The following is a 17,491-nucleotide window of genomic DNA, read 5'->3' as shown; positions in this document are numbered from 1 at the left end:
AATAAAAGGACTTTAATACAGTATCCCACTAGGTGGTATTCTGGTAGTTGATTTGATTTTATCATTATCACTCACAAAAGCTTCACAGACTTCGTTAGATGTTGATTACAGTGTTCCCTTTTGGTAAAAATGTACAGTTTGTTTCTTCTGATTAGATTTTACTTTATGGCCTTTATGTCTATCCACGTGACCTGTGTTATTTGGTATTCAGTATCATTGTTTGAGATACCCTTTGCCTTGTCACTTTGCTTGTAGTATTAGCTAACTAATCATTTGTTCCTAAAATGTATCCCATTTTTCTTTGTGACTTACTAGTTTCTCTGTGAATCATCTCCATCGCTATAAAAGTACCTTATGGAATTCTTATTTTCTCTACCCAAGGTGTGGATTTTAATTCCAGTTTGAAATTTTCATTTGACCTCTCTCTCCCTGGGAAGAAAACATCAAGAAAAACTCCAAGTTCTCGCAAGGTAAAAATTATTAGTGAAATCTGAACGAGTTTCATAGATTAAGATCCCAGTTGAAATCCTTCTAAAAATTGAGCTCACACTTTGGATTTGAAGCTTTTTTTTTTTTTTCCTTAATATTCTTTTTTTGTTTGTTTTTAAATAATATTTACACTTTCATATCCCTGGGGTTTATTTTGATTTGTCCAGCATCTTAGATCTTCTTGGATTGTTTTTCCAAGTCACAGATATTGATCTCCTGTGTGCTATTGCCTGCATTTGCATAACAGTGATGTCTGTCTGGAAAACTCCGCATCTAGAAATATTTCCCCTGTGGAACCTGTTCCCTGGTCTCTGCATGAGTGAATGTTGCCAGTATGTCCAGATTTTATGTAGCAGAGTAATTTCTAGGAATATTTGGCTACCCAGTATAGGCTATGCCCTTTTAAAGTTCTGTGGCACAAAGGATTTCTTAAAAGGCAGTGTATTTCATCCTTCCCCCCCCAAAGTTCCTATACATCAAGGGCTGGGCTCATCCTGCCCCTGCAGTGACTTCTCTGCAGCTTTTTCTAGTGCATCCCATTTCTTTTATCCCATTTCTTTTCCAGATTGAAGTAATGCATGACTATCAGGAAAAAAGGAATTCTTTACAATCGTTTATTTCAGACAGTGATGACAACTTAGATATACTAAAAGGGTAAGCTTTCACCCTGTTTAAATCACTCAAAATGATGGCTATTTGTGGCCAGCTCATGCACCATCCATCTGGTCCTGGATGTCACCTCTTGCCCTTTTGCCTATTCTGCTGTCCCCACATTGGTTGTTAATGAGATCACAGTATGTTTTGGGCTTGTTTAACTGCAGATTGCTTGTGCTTTTTTTTACAGGCATAGAAATAATATACTTCTATTTTTTTCTTTGCTATAGCCATGTCATAAATGAGCTTATAGAAACGGAGAGAGTTTATGTAGAGGAGCTATTCACTGTTCTGACGGTGAGTGACTTCTTCAAATTGCTCACTACTGTTCCCTGGTGATTTGTACAAAAGGGCACCTGCCACTCTGTCATACTAAGCAAAAATGTGATGGGACAGGTTTCTACCAAACTGTCAGATCCCCAGCCAGTCATGAATTTTCAAGTTTTCTCCCATTTATTTCTGAGTTGGAGGCATCTGCAGGAACAGTTGGTGTCGGGATGAACTTTTCATCTAGAATAAGGAAGAAGCCTTCTGTTTGTACACAAATGCAGTGGTAATTAGTTTTATCAGTGCTTGTAAAAATGTACAAAAAGCTGGTATTTTTAACTGCTCCCTGATTTCTTTTACCTTTTGGAGACAAAAGAAAGAAAGTTGTATTTTATCTTTGAAAGGTTTTTTTCTCAATGCTGTGAGATTTGTGAATGTATAAAGCACATTTCTTAGTTTAGAAACCAGATTAAAATTTCTTGTACCGCCGTTTTAGACACTTGTACTTTATTCCACAATGACACTTGCTGATGACCAAAACAAATCTCTGTTAATTACCTCTTCTCCCTTACATTCCTCTGATTCAACAGCAAACAACATGTAAATCTGTTCAACTGCAGGTAATTGTACATAATTGCCCTGCACTGATTGTTTTTTATTTTGTTAAACCACACTTGATGTGATAAAGCAGTTGGCAGGTATGCAGATTTATTGCTGTGTTCATCAAGTCCAGATAGAAAAAAAAATTACAGGTAGACTTAACTTTTCTGAAAATAGCATTTCCTTTAAAGAGTGAAGCCTCATTGCAGTGGTTAAATATAAATGACTGACTGCTTTTCCAGATATTTATCTTCTACTGCACTCTTAATCAACTGCAGAATGCCTGCTTAGTAGAGGGAGTACTGATTCCAACCATAATTAGGATAAGAGATTAATTAGAAAAGTCAAAGAAGATACGCTGTACATACTAAATAAATTTTTGCAAACATACGCTACTTGTGTGAAATTGACCTCACTTCTGTGCAGCACTTGGTGACTAGCATTATCTGCCTGAGCTGGAGCCGATAGCTTCTTGATGTTTTCTTTGCAGAGACAGTCCTGAGCTCTGGCTCTGCCTCCCCCCTGTTCTTCATGTCGGATATTTACCACATCTGGTACCTGTTTTTGCATTGGTGTAGTAATGTGATTTTCCTGCAGGGAGCTTTGTGTTGTTTCCTAGTTCCGCCCAGCAGTCAGTAGTGTAATAATGTCCCTTACAGCTCTTCCCTGGTACGTAGCAGAGGCTCATTTTTTGGGAGGCTGTGATTTCAAGAGGCAGGTGGAGCGAGAGGACAGGAATCCTGAGGCAGCAAGAATCAAAGAACAGTGAGATCCTGGTGTTCAGTGTGTCTTGTGCTAAAGCAAAAACTCATTGATTTTGGTATAGGATCTCAAGCCATCTCTGCTTTGTAACAAATCACCTTGTAAACCAGATCTCGTGAGAGTGTCTGTAACTGCACATTCTGTACAAACACGATGTCACTTGTGTCCCATGGTCATAACAGCAGAAGCATTTAACCCAGACAAGTATTCCTTCAGGACCTCTCTCCTGCAGTCAGGCTGTAGTGAGCAGAAAGTGGCAATAGTTTGCCTTTTGTGAACAGAGAGCATCTCTGCGGTGTTTTCCCACCCTATGGGAGCCCTTCCCCAGCTCGTCCACAGCCCACAAATGCCCATGGACTGAGGCGTGATGTGCTAAAAGACAGGCATTTAGAGAGACAAACAAACAAACAAAACAAACAAACAAAAACAGAAATAAAAGGGATGTTGAATCTTGAAACAAAGTATATTTTATTGAAAGTCTGCTCACAAGGCCTTAAAAATGTAGTGATGAACCTTTTTTGCCTCCTGCAGGGCTACAGAGCAGAGATGGACAACCCTGCCATGGTCATTCTCTTGCCTCCCATCTTGAGGAACAGGAAGGATGTCCTTTTTGGAAACATGCCTGAGATATATGACTTCCACAACAAGTATGATGCTGGCTCTGTTCCCCCTCTTTGCCACACTGATTTCTTATAATGCTTAAATACCCAAGTAGTACCTTGCTCACAGCTGCATTTTGTCTCTTCCCCTGTCTCTTGCAGAATTTTCCTGCACAGTTTGGAAAGCTGCCTGGGAGCACCCGAGAGAGTGGGATTTTGTTTCCTAGACAGGGTTGGTGACTCATTTTCACATATAAGGCAGACTTTAAGGCCAATGTTTCTGCTGTGCTTTGCACTCTGCAACATCTCAGCTGTGTCAGCTGAGTGAGGTGCTTTTGATATGTAATACCAACAGCAAGGCAGGGAATGCAACTGTGTGGACAGCAGCAGATGGGGGAAAGCAGCAGTCACGGCTACACCGTGGCTTGCTGTGAGGAGACTTCTGGTTCCCAGCAGTGGTTCTTTTACCCAAACTCTGTGACTTTCAGATGTTACAGTTGGCAGCAGAGATAAAAGCAAATTTGCAGTTTGGGTGTTTACCCTCTTTAGCTGCCTGGCAGATTTGCATGCATGACTCTAACTTGCATTTTGGTTTTCCTTACAGCGAGAGGATTTTCAGATGTATGAGAAATACTGTCAGAACAAGCCCCGCTCGGAGTCCCTGTGGAGGCAGTGCTCTGAAAGCACCTTCTTCCAGGTGAGCTATTGGTTCCTATCAAGGCAGGCATCATCCTGGGACACTTGTCCTAAACGCTGTCCTCAGCATTGCACTGTTTTTGCAGCATATTCTGTTTACCATTGCATGGAAGCCTGACAAAAATAGCAGTTGGAGTTTCTTGTACACAAACAATTTAAAGCACAACCATTCATTATATTATTTTACATGTTTTTGTGAAATTTCTTTAGGAAATTTTGACATGAAACCTGTGAAGTCCTCAATCTATATCACTCATGCTGTTGGAATAAGTACTTATAGTTAGCACCTGACTTACTTAATCTGAGTCCTTTGTTCCAGGAGTGCCAAAGAAAATTAGAGCACAAACTCGGGCTGGATTCCTATTTGCTCAAGCCAGTGCAGCGCCTGACAAAATACCAGTTACTTCTGAAGGTATTTCATAAGTTGTTTGTGAAAAGACGTTGGGAGATAGATCTATTTTCCATTTTATTTTTCAATTAAAGGTTATCTGTAAATCAGCACCAAGCCTTAGATTAAATATTGCATAACTTGGCCCTCCATTGTGACATTCAGTGAGGATGAAAATCGCATACCTGAAAAAGGAATGTGTGCTTTTAACAAGTCATTTTTATGGGGAGAAGGACTGAATCTGTTCAGAGATGCAGAATGACAGAAGCATTTGTAAGAAAAATGAACCAGAGGTGATTGTAAGAGCATGATGAATGAAATACACTATACCAATGTGTCTTCTGCTTGGGTTGTTGCAACTCCCATAATCTTTAATGCATTCATCCTTGTCAAGCTTCACCTCCCTCACAGATATGTTCCACACCTCATACTGACTGTTGCTTAGAATGAGTCTTTCTGGTGACATATGAAAAAAGAAACTCAGGGAGTGCAGCTTGCTCTTGGGCATTGGAAACTTCATGCGAGATGGAAAAACGTGTGCTTTGTTCAAGTGCAAACATGTGCTCTTGCATTTCTATTTTCAGGAGTTGCTAAAGTACAGCACGAGCTGTGATGGAGTTCAGGAACTTCAAGAAGCTCTGGTTGCAATGTTGGATTTGCTAAAGTCAGTCAATGACTCTATGCATCAGATTTCAATAACAGGATATGATGTGAGTAGATTTGGGTAATAAGAAACCTTGTACAATGCTGGATGATGTACTGGAAATGGATAGTGTCCCAGAATGTATGAGCTAAAAACTACTTTAGAACAGTTACAAAGTGAATAGCATCAGGAAGCTCTTACAGGTGACAGTCTTCCATTTGATTTCAGGATTTTGGAAACTATTTGCATCCAAACAACACATGGAGTTGCATGGTGCCCACACTTGCCACCTTGTGGTTCCTGAGAGCATTTTTCCATCATCCACCTTAGTTCTCTAATGGCTCACCTTATGATTTAGCCAGGGTATCTTCATAGCATTTCTCATTCAACATTTAATTAAATACTCCCTGAGGCTGATGTTGATCCTTACCCATTGAGGTGATTGTCTTCCCTAGAGCTTCAAGGAAGGACGAGGGTATGGCTGAGCTGCCGGTCCCAGTCCTGTCCTCCTTGAAGAGCCCTTTTCTTCCCATTCTCCAAGACCTCTGTTTAGGCCCAACTCTCATCTGTCCCCTCCCACAAAATTAGTTTGTCCAGAGCGCTTGACCTGGACTTTTGTAGGAGCTGCCAAATTTTCTTAGTTTCCTATTTCTTTCAATTATTGACTTGTATTTCTTTGCAAAGACTAGCTGTAGGCTTGTGTCTGAGACCTCTTCTTCCCCCCTGGCACCACGCCACTGCTCCCAAAAGATCATCTGATCCTTCCAGGAAGACCTATTCTTAGAGTGGTGTGCCTTGGAACAGGGCTGGCCTTATTGCCCTTCATTGCTTGGACAATCCTCTTATTGATTTCTTTTTTTTCTCTCCATATTTTCACCAGGGCGACTTGAGTGAACTAGGGAAAGTATTAATGCAAGGATCTTTCAGTGTTTGGACGGGACATCGAAAAGGTCCAACAAAAATGAAGGATCTTGCCAGGTTCAAGCCAATGCAGAGGCATCTCTTCCTGTACGAGAAAGCTTTGGTCTTCTGCAAGAAGCGAGAGGATCATGGAGATGGATATGATAAAACTTCATCTTACAGTTTTAAGCATTTTTTGAAAGTAAGGACTTTCTCGTTGGGACCATGGCCATGTGTGTTGTAAGCTGATAATTTTATGAACCCAGAAAGTATTTTTTCTCTAACACGGTGTTTGGTTTCTTCTGTAAAGGACTATATTGCCCCAGATGGAAGTGACTTTGAAAGGCTGGTGGTTTTAATAAGCTGTGAGGACTTCTGTAGCTGAAGCAGCAGCTGGGGAGCACATGGGCTGAGTGGGATATGTGATGGCATCTGCCAGGGAAGCAGTGCTGTGTGCGTGTCCCAGGGATGGGAACATGCCTTTCTCCCTCCCCTACTCCACTTTCCAGGTCTGGGAGTGAGGTCAGGAAACTGAGGGGCCTGACAGGGTGTCCTGACATTGTCCCCAGCCGCCTGGGACAGTAAGGGGGCACGTCATGCCCCCAGTCTCCAAGGAGGCCCCTTGGGCTGGCATCCTCCTGTTGCATAGCCAGCAGGAGCCTGACTACTGCTGAGCCCTGTCCCCCAGCCAGGAGGATGGGGATCACTCATCTTCCTCTCCCACACCCTTCTCCTTCAGCAAGTCCTAGCTGCAGCTAAAGTACAATTATTAGACAAAGAGAATAGTCTCTGGCAAAATATGAGCAACATAAACAACTGTCCCAAGTGTATAAATGCCAACTATTATCAATAAAAATCACAAACTGCTCCTCTGAAAGAGACCTTTTGGCATATTGTGTGTGATGAGCCCTTCTAACATGAGCATTTTGTCTCAGTACTCTGCCTTATTTTTCTTGATAAATAAAGGAACAATGTAGGTGTATGAGAGAGTGGAAAAGTGGGCATTCAGAGGCTGAGCCTTCAGGCTGAGATGCTGCGGGTCCCTTGACCTCCATGGAGTCTGGGGAGAGGGATGCTAGGAGTAGTCAAATACCTTCAAAGGTGTTAAAGTTCAGCTCCAGTGCCCATCACAAATTGTGTATTAAAAACAAGTCCCAGGCCATATGTTTAGGTACTTAAATGTTTTTCCCAAACAGCATCACTTTCTTTCTGGGGAGCTTGCTTTCCCTGTAGTACTTGTTTTGCCAAGTGATTCCAAGTGAGTCCAGGCGATTTGGCCAGTGTTTATCTAGCTCATTTTTCAGCTGTTTGGGTTGCCAAGCTGAGAAGTTGGGGTTAGAGAATACATGGATGCTGCAGGGTTACATGTATGTCTCCCGACACATGCATTTGCTGACCTGAGGGCAAAGTCATGTTTCTGAAACTTGATATTTGTTTGATTGGTAATAGTATCAGGGAATTATTTTTAATTGCAAGAATGTTTTGCAGAGATTCAGCATGAAATAAAGCTGTTTCACAGAAGTTGTGTAACTGGCCATCTGTAAAAACAAACAAACAAACAACAAAACAAAAAAACACACACAAAAAAAACCAACAACAAAACAAAAAAAACAAAACTTCCCCAAAACAAGCATGCAAATAAACAAAACCCCCCAGGATAGCATTTTACATGCTATATAAAATAGCCAGAAGCAAATATCTCTTCAGCTGAGATTCCCTAACTTAGAACATGCAGGTTCATAACTTGCTACAGTGCGAAGTAGATCGGTCTGCCTTTTGTCACAGTGGAAGCTGATGCAGATGAATGCCATCCCAGAGCTTTAAGCTCTAACCCACCTCAATCTGCATTGCAGTGAACCACAGCCGAAGGGACAGTAAATCCTGCTCAGGGGGAGGAAAAAGAACTCTAAAATACACCAATATGAATGAACAGACCTTAAATATATCTATTCCTGGCACTTTCCTTCACATCCTTGAGGTAGATAATCTGAAATTTCTCATATCTTGATGCCTGGGCAATTTTAGAGCAGGCACCGTATGAATCACCAAGCCAAAAGAGCTGCACAGAACTGAAAATTGCAGCATCTGGATAAGGTGCTCTCTAGGCTGCCCTTTCAACATCTTAGTGTTGCATTTTCTTAAAGTCAGAACAGAGCCTGATCTGGCTTTCTGCAGCATTACAGCACTATACTGCAGGGGCCAAAATTTTTCAAAAATTTCATACCCTCATAACAAGACTATTCTGCAGGTTTTAACGTATTCATTTTAAGATAGAAATGGATATGTGGAAAACTGTAAATGTGTGAACAGGCTCTGGCTTTAGTCACACTCTTGCAATCAATCTCAGTCCTGAGCATCAGTGCAGATCTCTAGACTTCTGTGAAACCTGAATGTGCAGGACTGGGATGAGAGAGAGAGCTGCAAGGCAAAGAGGGACAAGGAAATACTGATTGCTATTCAGTGCCCTTCCTTTATAAATCTGGAAGCAAAAGCTTTCTCACAAGTTCAGAAGAGCCCTGTTATTTATACCAGTGAAGAAATGAGGAAAGCTAATTAGCAACTTGCTTCCTTTTTCCTGAGGCTGTTCATAGTCACTAAAAATGGGTACCAGCATTTGAAAAAGTAAGTAGTAACAAAGCGTTTGCCTAGGTGAACCCATCTGTAAATGTTCCAGCCTTTCAGACAAAAAGCTCTGAGTCTGCACATTAACAAACAGGAACAGCAGTGTTTAACAGATGTTCTTTCTAAGGCTTTATTTATATTTATACTGGATTTACCTAATATAGTCTGGGTGAATAATTTGTGATATATGATACCATTATTATTAGATTTGTTTTAAAACATTTGAGTGGGATACTTAGCTTTTTCTAGACCATCTGTTAATCAGTGATAAGTTGCTAGCAAGCTATGCTTTAAACAAGAAGCAGGTTTATGTAATATTGGGAATTAAGGTATTTTTCAGCTTACAAAGCCAATGGGGCAGTAAATGCATGGCATACTTAGCAGATGGGTCAGAGGTCTCCTGTTACCAAAGAATTTCTTGGTCTCTAATCATAGTTTGAGCTACTGTTTCAGTTGGGTCACATTGTGCAGGTCTTGAATTGTTTGTGCCTTTGGCACTTCCATTCAAATAATCAAAAGTGGGCTGTGATAATGGGTACCTACATACAGCAGCATTCAGCCACATCTAGCTTGAAATCTGCCTGCTTCCTCAATGCCAGATTTATGGCAGATCAGTCTGCATATCCAAAAATTAATCCTTCTTTAGAAAACCTGGGAATAATGTGTCAACTACATTGAAAGGTCAGAGATAAAAGACATTGAACTGAAATTCCTGAAGGAGCTAAAGACTTCACATATGTTTTTTAAAGATCAATGAAAGAATGAAATACCGAATTCAGCAAGTAAATAAAGAATAATGCAGCACAAATAAAGTATGTGGTAAAATAATGCACCATGTGTTTATAAAGCTTCATATACCTCTTCTGAGAAATTTTATGCTGAAAGAGGTATGACATGCCTTTTCAGTTCCATGGATTCCTGAATGAAAAGTCCCCTCAGGTTTATTGGATGATATAAGAAAAATTTTGCAAATACAGCAAGCTGATGGAACATCGGGGGGGGGGGGGGATAAGTCAGATAATGACTTTGAGTTGCTACTGAAATTAAAGTTGATGAAAAGTGTTAAATTGGATGAAAATAGATTTGTTTAACATGTTGCAAGATGTCTGGATTCATAAGTAAGAGGAAAAGATTTGTAGCATGTGTAATTTTTTTTTTCTTTTTTCTTTGCAGATGAATGCAGTTGGAATAACTGAGAATGTGAAAGGAGATCATCGAAAATTTGAAATCTGGTATAGTGGACGAGAAGAAGTATACGTTGTGCAGGTTTGTAGTTTCAAGAATCTCAATATTTGTGCATCCTTGTAATAGTGTTACAGAAACATCTCTCTTTGATCTTTATGTGATGTAAGATTATCAGACGTTTAGCTTGTATTTCTTCTTCCTTTTTCACCATGCCTGTGTTTACAGAGTTGTCCAAGTGGCTGCCCCTCAGTGTCCAGGCCAGGACTGCAAAAGTTATCTTAAAGTGGAGACAGAATTGCTCCTTGGAAATAGAGCCTTTTATTCCAGATGAAATCTCAAATAGGCCAGTAGTTGAAAAAAAACAAAAAACACTTTACTGTGCTTAACAGCTTACATGAATTGAGCTGGGAAATGGGCCTCATTCTTTAATGAATACAACCACATGTTCCACTACAATTAGATGTCAGAACTACTCCCAGAGCGAAAGCATGGCCTCTGTGGTGCTATTTCCAGTAGTATTTCAACTCATCTACAAAATAGGAGCCTGATTGGCCTAATTTCTTTCTGTTTATTTTTTTCCCTTTTGTAGCATTTTGAATAGAAATTTATGAAGGTGAAACGTTTGCCTAATGAGGTGTTCACAGGAAACCTGTTATGAAAATATTGGTGGTTGACATTTTTTTGAGTTAGTTGTCTGCCCAGCTTTTTTTCCTCCATGTTACAACACAGTAGCCAACTTAAATTCATAAAGCAGATGTATGTAGCAGAGTATGCAGATATTCAAAAGGCAGGTCTAACCCTTTGGATGTTTTTAAGAAGAGACAAGATACAAGCTCAAATGTGCTTTTGCCTGCACTTCTTGTGTTGTAGTGATGTCTCCACCATTTTCACTGTGTTGCCTGGATGTAGTGGGGGTCATCGATTTTTAAAGATTGAGAGTGTTTTAAATTTAATGGTGGCTTTGGATGAAAGAAGATTTCAGATAGTTGCAGCATTGAAAAGTGAAATTCTATTCATACGATATAATGGTGATTCATAATTCAAAATTCAGACAATTTTCTTTTTTTCCAGGCTCAAACAGTAGATCTGAAGATGGCGTGGTTAAATGAAATAAGAAAAATTTTGTTCAAGCAGCAGGAGCTTATAAAAGGTACATTTGACCAATTTCTCTGTGGCATTCACTCTGCAGCAGACTTTTCCCATTTTCACATTACTAATCTTCAAATCCACTAATTCTCACCAGAGAATTGATTTTCAGAAGAAGCCTAGTAGCAGAATACTGGAGTGAGGTCTTATATTACAGGGAAATAACATAAGTTAGAGCTGTAAAGGCCAGGTACTCACGTAGAAATGAGTTACAGAAGTACATCTTTTTGTCGTTACCATGGGAGGTTATTTCACATTTGTTCTCATAGGCTTAATTCAACAAGATACATAGCAGATGCCTTGTTTTAAGCATATTATAGTCCCATAGACTTCAGTGGCATGCTTGCTATTGGATTTGTGCTAACATACCATCTTAATCATAAGTCAGTCTGTGCTTCACAATAGTGTCTAGGTCTGGTTCTCTCTAAACAATAATCACTAGAGTTCTGCAAAAGGTCTTGCTTTTAAAATAATGCTTCAAGTGTGATGGCTGCTAATAAAAAAAAAAAAAAGATGTTAAACTGGTGTCTGACCTCCCTGCAGTGGAGAAGCAGCAACCTGGCTCATGCACGGACCAGCTCCACCTCTCCTCCCAGCTGAGTGACGGGTGAGTCCCAGAAACAGCCCCAGGTGGGCAGCACCATGGAGCACTTGTTGGGCAGCGTGACCTGAGCTGCAGCTTGTTTTTACCTACCCTAAAAAGTCAAAACTGGTCACTAAGATCCTTTACATTTATAAAAGCATATGTTAGAAAGTACCCTTATTATTTATAACCCTGTTCTACAAAGCCTCATGGAGTTTGATTTAATTTACAAATTAAAACTCAGATCGATGTATTCTACTTTTTATTTATTTTTTTAATCTTTCAGAAAGCAGCAGAGAGCCTCCATAAGCTCAGAAGAGAATGACTCGGAGCGCACCAGCCCGGTGCCACTGGACAGTGTGCTCCTGTCTCCCCAGAGCAAGCCCCACAGAAGTATGGCATCCCCCTTCCTTTGGGGTGCTTTGCAGGCTCTGGGGTACCCCAACCTGAGCTGCATGCTATCTTGCAGGCTGGCCAGGAATGTCACAGTCCCTGGAAATCTGTGAGGGGCTAGAGGAGTGGTCCGGTAACCAGTACCTGTCCAATTGCTCGGACACCGAGGAGGAGGAAGGGAACCAGCTGGTTAGTACAGAAGTGCAGTAGCACCAAAGCTGGAGGTGCTGCTGATTTTGGTTGTCTTGCTTTGCTAAGCTTCACTGGATAATGGGTGTATCTTCTCCATGTCTCAGTTTTTCCATATCTCAATTTGGAGAATGAGGAGATGTCTCAGCCACAGTTTCTTGAAATAATTTTAATTAAGGTAGCTGTTAGTGCTCTATCGTGTTCCCTGCGGCAGTCAGAAATAATAGCTGCGTGATATCAAATGTAGCTCAGTAAGATATTTTTTTCTTTTTACTACAGTCTCCAGGAAGATATAAAGCTCTTGCAGATTGCAAGAAGAGAGGATCAGAGGACCTGCTGGTGAAAAATGGGGATGAAATCCAGCTTTTGCATGAAGATGGTGAGGGACAGTGGTAGGTATTTTAGGATTACTTTGCCTTATCTCTACAAGCCTGGAAGGCAGTGACATGCAGCCTCGCCTGCCTGATTGTGGACTCCTTGCAGCTTCTGATTAGGTTTCAGTCTATTCCAGAAAGCTAGAGAATTCATTCCCTTGCCAAGGCTAGAGGCCATACTCACTGGTTTAGCCTTGGAAAACATGTCTAGACTTCCCTTGCCATGGGTGTCTGGGTGAGCCTTGTTGTATTAACTTCTTAACAACCCCAGTCATATTCTTCTAGCTCAGAATGATGATTTGAGTGAGAACTCTGTCCACTGACTGCCTTCCCCAGCTCAGCTGTTGGCTTTGTTCATCTGGGTTTATTAATAGCAATATTGAGTAATTACGAGACAATTTCTTCCCTCAAACGGCTGTATTGAACCAGTGCTAACTGGTTAATGGCTGCAGACTATTTTTCAGTTGTATTTAAAGCTGTGGCTTGCAGGATAGCAATTCACAGCTGGTTCTCTCCTTATAGCTGGGAGCATTGCCTGGGAAATTACCATAGCCGTGTCTTGCCTGTTGAACCATTAGTTTCACTGTCTCAGAGGGCAGCATGCCCTCTTCTGATTTTTCCAGCAATTTGGCTGAGATTCCTGCCTGTTGTTCTTTTTCAGGCTGATTTCTGACTAGCTCTCTTCAGCCAGCCCTGCACATTCTCCCTGAGGCCTGAGTGCAAGAGTGCAGCACACCACTGTTTTTTTCTGGAGATGGAAGGGCAATATCAGCAGTTACTTGAATCAGATTTGTGCAGGGCCTAGCCTGTAAATGCACAGATACAACTGCCCCATGGAGGATTCCTGGCCAATAACTACAGAACCTTACACTTCATGGGAAATTCAGTTTGTTGTTAGCAAATAGAAGATATAAAGCATCTCAGTTTTGGTGAATGCTCACCACCTCTCATGGCAGTTTTGGCCAGTGCCAGGCAAAGATTTCTTGTACCAAGCTTTTTTCTTAGCACAAATTTCACTATATGAGTAGGAAAGTAATTGTCCTTGGCTTCATCAGCAGCCAGTGAAGGGAAACAGGTGTCTCTGGGGAATGATGCAGGTTCCAGGTAGGGTAACTCATGCTCTGGAGAGACTGTTCCCCTCCATTAACTAGAGAGGGGCCCAAGGCAACCATGTTCCCGAGGTAGGTTTTTTAATTAGGTGCCTAAATTTAGTGGGGAGGAATACTTAAATGCATGCACAGCTTCTGTTACAGTGCTCCCCTGGTTTGAACAAATTGTTGGTTGCACTGACAGTGGTGAAAAGCATGCCCAGTGCTGAAACAAAAATGTTGGTGGCGTGGTTTGTTTCTTTTACTAATACCATTGTTGTTCAAAGGCTGGTGAAAAACCTAAACAGAAGAAAAGAAGGCTGGATTCCCGTCCACAGTCTGCAGATAGTAGTCGGTGACTGTAGATTTCGGAATGCCAAAGTCGCAGGTATCATATAATACGCATAGCAAAAATAGCTGAAAACTCGATTCAGGTCTCTTAAGCCATTTGTATTATACTTGATGTATTAAATCTGGCTGTATATGCCTCTGCAGGTTAAAAAAAAAAAAAAAAAAAAAAAAAAAAGCAGCTACTCCATAAAGCCTGCAAAAAGTAAAAGTAGTAAATTAAGTTCCTGCTCTTTTTTTTTTTTTTTTTTCTTCTGTTTTTGTTAGCACCTTAAAAACTTCCTGTGACTTTGGGCACTAGTAAATTAAAAAGGAGCACTTAAAATGTAGGTTTCATTGCAAGAGCACTGGGTAGAAGATCTAGGAGAAGAAATGGAGTCTGATCAAGGATTCCTGTGACTGTTTCTGCTTTCTTGTTGCTGTAGCTCAAACCCCATGTGAATAGGATGTACCTAGTAAAAAACACCTTGTGCTGCAAAAGACGCCGTGGCCTGATCCTAAGCACGTGAATTGCAATGCTTTGGTTCTGCACCAGGCCAAGCCTCACTCTTGCACTCACTGCTGACTGCTGCAGGCCTGCTTGTTAATCCATTGTTAGAATAAACTTTATAACAGGTTACCAGGTTTTAGCAAAAGGCTTTAGTCTTAAAAAAGTCTTTAATCTGTGTTTCTCTTTTTCTAGTCATAAATGTACACATAGAAATAGAAGCATAGCAGAAAATGCCTTAAGAGCAGCCTGTCACCCTTGCCATGTATTCGGTATCATCACTCCATGCTTTTTCATCATCATGCTGGAAGTAGGGGGCTGGTGGTTGTGGCTCAGAAAATACAGAGAAAACCCACACAGATTCAGTCCGTTAAAAAAAAAAAAAAAAAAAAAAAAAGAAACCACCAGGTATGACCATGTGAAATATGTTTTGAGTAGATTTATTGTTAAATACTTATTTTTTTTGGTAAAAATTTCCTATTTTGATGAATATGAACAAGGCCTTCTGAAAGGCTTAAAATTCTAGTCAGCCCTTATCACAAAACACTGATGGCTTTCCAGTATTTTTCAGAAAAATCCTTGCTATGCAGGAAGTTATTTTTTATCTCATTTTCTTTAGGGCAGTCAAATTTCACAGACTTCTTTCTGATTTTACATCTGGGACAGTTTGTAGTGGCCTAACAGCTGCCCCACACAGGTGAGAGGAAGGCTGTCTGTTGCTTCCCACTGGTCCCAAACCACAACCTATGCGTGAGGTTTCTCCAACCCTAAAAGCACCCTGAACATGGGATGCCAGTAGACTTTGAACTTTGGTTTGTTTTGCCAGGGGTCACATCCCCCAGTTCCTAGAGACTTGCGGCTCCAAGCTAGTTTACAGAATCACTGAGTACAAAGTGAGAAGAATTCCACAAGACAAAACCCCAGAAAGCTGCTGCTGTAAGTCTCACACCGCTGCCCAGATGCTTTGAAGCTGTGTCGCCAGGGTCTGGTGGCAGTGCAGAGGCATTCGATTTTCCCTGTTCAGATTAACTTCGATCTTACACTCTGGTGCTGATTGTGTATGCAGTCTCTAGGCATGGTTCTAATTTTACATGCACTTCAGGCAACATTGTAGGATGATGTAGGATGTTTTCTCTCCGTTTCCTAGAGCTATTCCTAGAGCTTTTCAGTGACGTGTCCTTACGGCCGTCATGCACCTTGCACTCTGAAAACTGATTCTGTGGCAGCACCTTTGTATTTAGCAATGCCATTCCCTTTGTGGATTGATCATTTTATGCTGTGGGTGACTTCGCAGAACTAACTGCTCAGGGAAGTGGTGTGCATTGGGCTGTTTTCTGCTTCTTCAGAAGATGGAGCTCTTGCTCCAGTGCTGCAAGAAGATCTTCTAGTCGGTCTTTCTTAGAGCAAAGACAGGCCAATCCTGATATAGTAGAGACAAAATTTGGCAGCCGAAGAATAAAGTAGGGGTAGGAGAGCATACTGTAACCTTCAGATTTTCTCAGCTGGCTGTGTAGAAGTGCTGTTTGGCATGTCAGGGAGTAACCTTGATAAAGGTGGTGTGGGGTCCCTAGGATCTCAAAGCATGTGGGGCAGCCCCAGCCCTTCATGGGGCTGGTGCTTCTGGTAGTGCTCGGTTCCCAGTCCCCACAGTCAATAACAAACTTATCTCCCATCACAGAATTTCACAGTCAGCATGGAGAAGAATCGGAGGTCTATTTTTTCAGTGCCAAGTCTTTAAATGAATAGATTAAATGATTCCCTTACCTTAATGTTTTTTCTTTGATTTACACTGTGGCTGTTACCAAAACCTCCCACCCAGTATAGCTAATTTTACTCATGCTTACATACTATTCCTCTCACTTCCTGCCAGTTGGTCCAATGCAGGACTATTACAAAGCATAATGAAGTTATAGAGAACTTTTCTGCCCATTTGAAGTTATCTGATAAGTATTTGGTAAATGTCCTACTATGCTGCCATTGTCAGCTTTGCAAATACACCGTCCTCCTGCACCAGGCCTGCCAAGGAAGATCTTCTGTGCAAGGGAGAATTTCAAACATCCATATGAATCCTGACAACGCAGATGATTTTCTTGCTTTACTTACCTGGTTGCATAGTTATTTTGCCTTATGGATGAGTGGTTCCTATTGACAATGCCATGTCACGGTTTTTCATCATTTTCATCTAAATCTTCTATTGCAAAGGTGAGATGGAAAACCTCATTAAACTTTGTGTAAATCTTGGCCTGGACCTAACTCAGAAGGCTTTGAGGTCATTTTGAAAAACAGTTTTCCCCTCTGTCATGCCTCTAGCTATAATTTCTGAGATTAGTCCTTGCTTCTGTCTTCTGAATAGATTTATTTTGTTTCCTGTGCAATCTATGGTGTGTTTTTTTAATGTGCATGCCATAGAAACAGTTCTGTATTGCAGGTGATAATACGTAAAACTCAGAGAAAGTCTGGGGAGAACTCTGCTCAGAAAAAGCAGTATTAAGAAAATAGTTACTGCTGAAATTTAACCATGTGTTGCTAGTTTAAGATGCCTTGCTGAAGTGGTCAGGTATCACCTGGTTAACTGACTTGACTTTGGTATGAATTAAGAAGAAGTAGTCCCTTGTGTAAGACACATTCTTTTAAAGGTCAAGGCTGTGGTGTTAGTATCCAAACTTCTCTTCCACGGCAGGGCAGGAAACAAAAAATCTCTGCAAGTTCCCAGGTTGCTAACATGCCAAAGATCACCTGCTCCTGTGATTTACAGAACTGACAGCACCTGTGTCACTGAAGGACAAATCACATCACCTCCCAGCTGTGCTGCAGCACCCAGTTCAGCAAACTGAAAGCTGGGAGAGCAGATGATGAGGTCCTTGCCAAAACCTAAAGCAGATGTGTGACGTTTTCATCTCAGTGACACAGTGTTCACTGCAGGAGCACCACAGCTCCCCTCCCATGGAGGCTAAGCTTTTGCTTTGCTCTTCTTTTCTCTCAGCAGTGGTAAACAAATGCAAGCAGAGGAAGTGTTTTATTCACTCCAGAATTTTCATGTCAGAGCAAAATGAGGCCAATAAATTTTCAGCCTTTTTC

At 41.1% G+C, this 17,491-nt stretch overlaps 1 protein-coding gene across 1 annotated transcript in view; it reads left to right on the top strand.

Annotated features, from left to right (window-relative positions):
• The window catches only part of MCF2 (MCF.2 cell line derived transforming sequence), a 56,146-nt gene that overhangs the window by 37,129 nt on the left and 1,526 nt on the right, over window positions 1–17,491 (top strand). The window contains exons 14-29 of the mRNA XM_032196304.1: window positions 382–470; window positions 1,055–1,143; window positions 1,374–1,440; window positions 3,304–3,419; window positions 3,534–3,603; window positions 3,976–4,068; window positions 4,387–4,479; window positions 5,040–5,165; window positions 5,979–6,200; window positions 9,794–9,886; window positions 10,877–10,955; window positions 11,495–11,558; window positions 11,821–11,927; window positions 12,004–12,116; window positions 12,396–12,508; window positions 13,866–13,966. Of these exons, the coding sequence (XP_032052195.1) occupies window positions 382–470; window positions 1,055–1,143; window positions 1,374–1,440; window positions 3,304–3,419; window positions 3,534–3,603; window positions 3,976–4,068; window positions 4,387–4,479; window positions 5,040–5,165; window positions 5,979–6,200; window positions 9,794–9,886; window positions 10,877–10,955; window positions 11,495–11,558; window positions 11,821–11,927; window positions 12,004–12,116; window positions 12,396–12,508; window positions 13,866–13,966 (1,635 nt within the window). The remainder of the gene's footprint in view (window positions 1–381; window positions 471–1,054; window positions 1,144–1,373; window positions 1,441–3,303; window positions 3,420–3,533; window positions 3,604–3,975; window positions 4,069–4,386; window positions 4,480–5,039; window positions 5,166–5,978; window positions 6,201–9,793; window positions 9,887–10,876; window positions 10,956–11,494; window positions 11,559–11,820; window positions 11,928–12,003; window positions 12,117–12,395; window positions 12,509–13,865; window positions 13,967–17,491) is intronic.

The sequence above is a fragment of the Aythya fuligula genome, chromosome 13 (assembly GCF_009819795.1).
Source record: "Aythya fuligula isolate bAytFul2 chromosome 13, bAytFul2.pri, whole genome shotgun sequence".
NCBI classification, from domain to species: domain Eukaryota; kingdom Metazoa; phylum Chordata; class Aves; order Anseriformes; family Anatidae; genus Aythya; species Aythya fuligula.
This window is presented reverse-complemented; position numbering and strand designations above follow the sequence as displayed.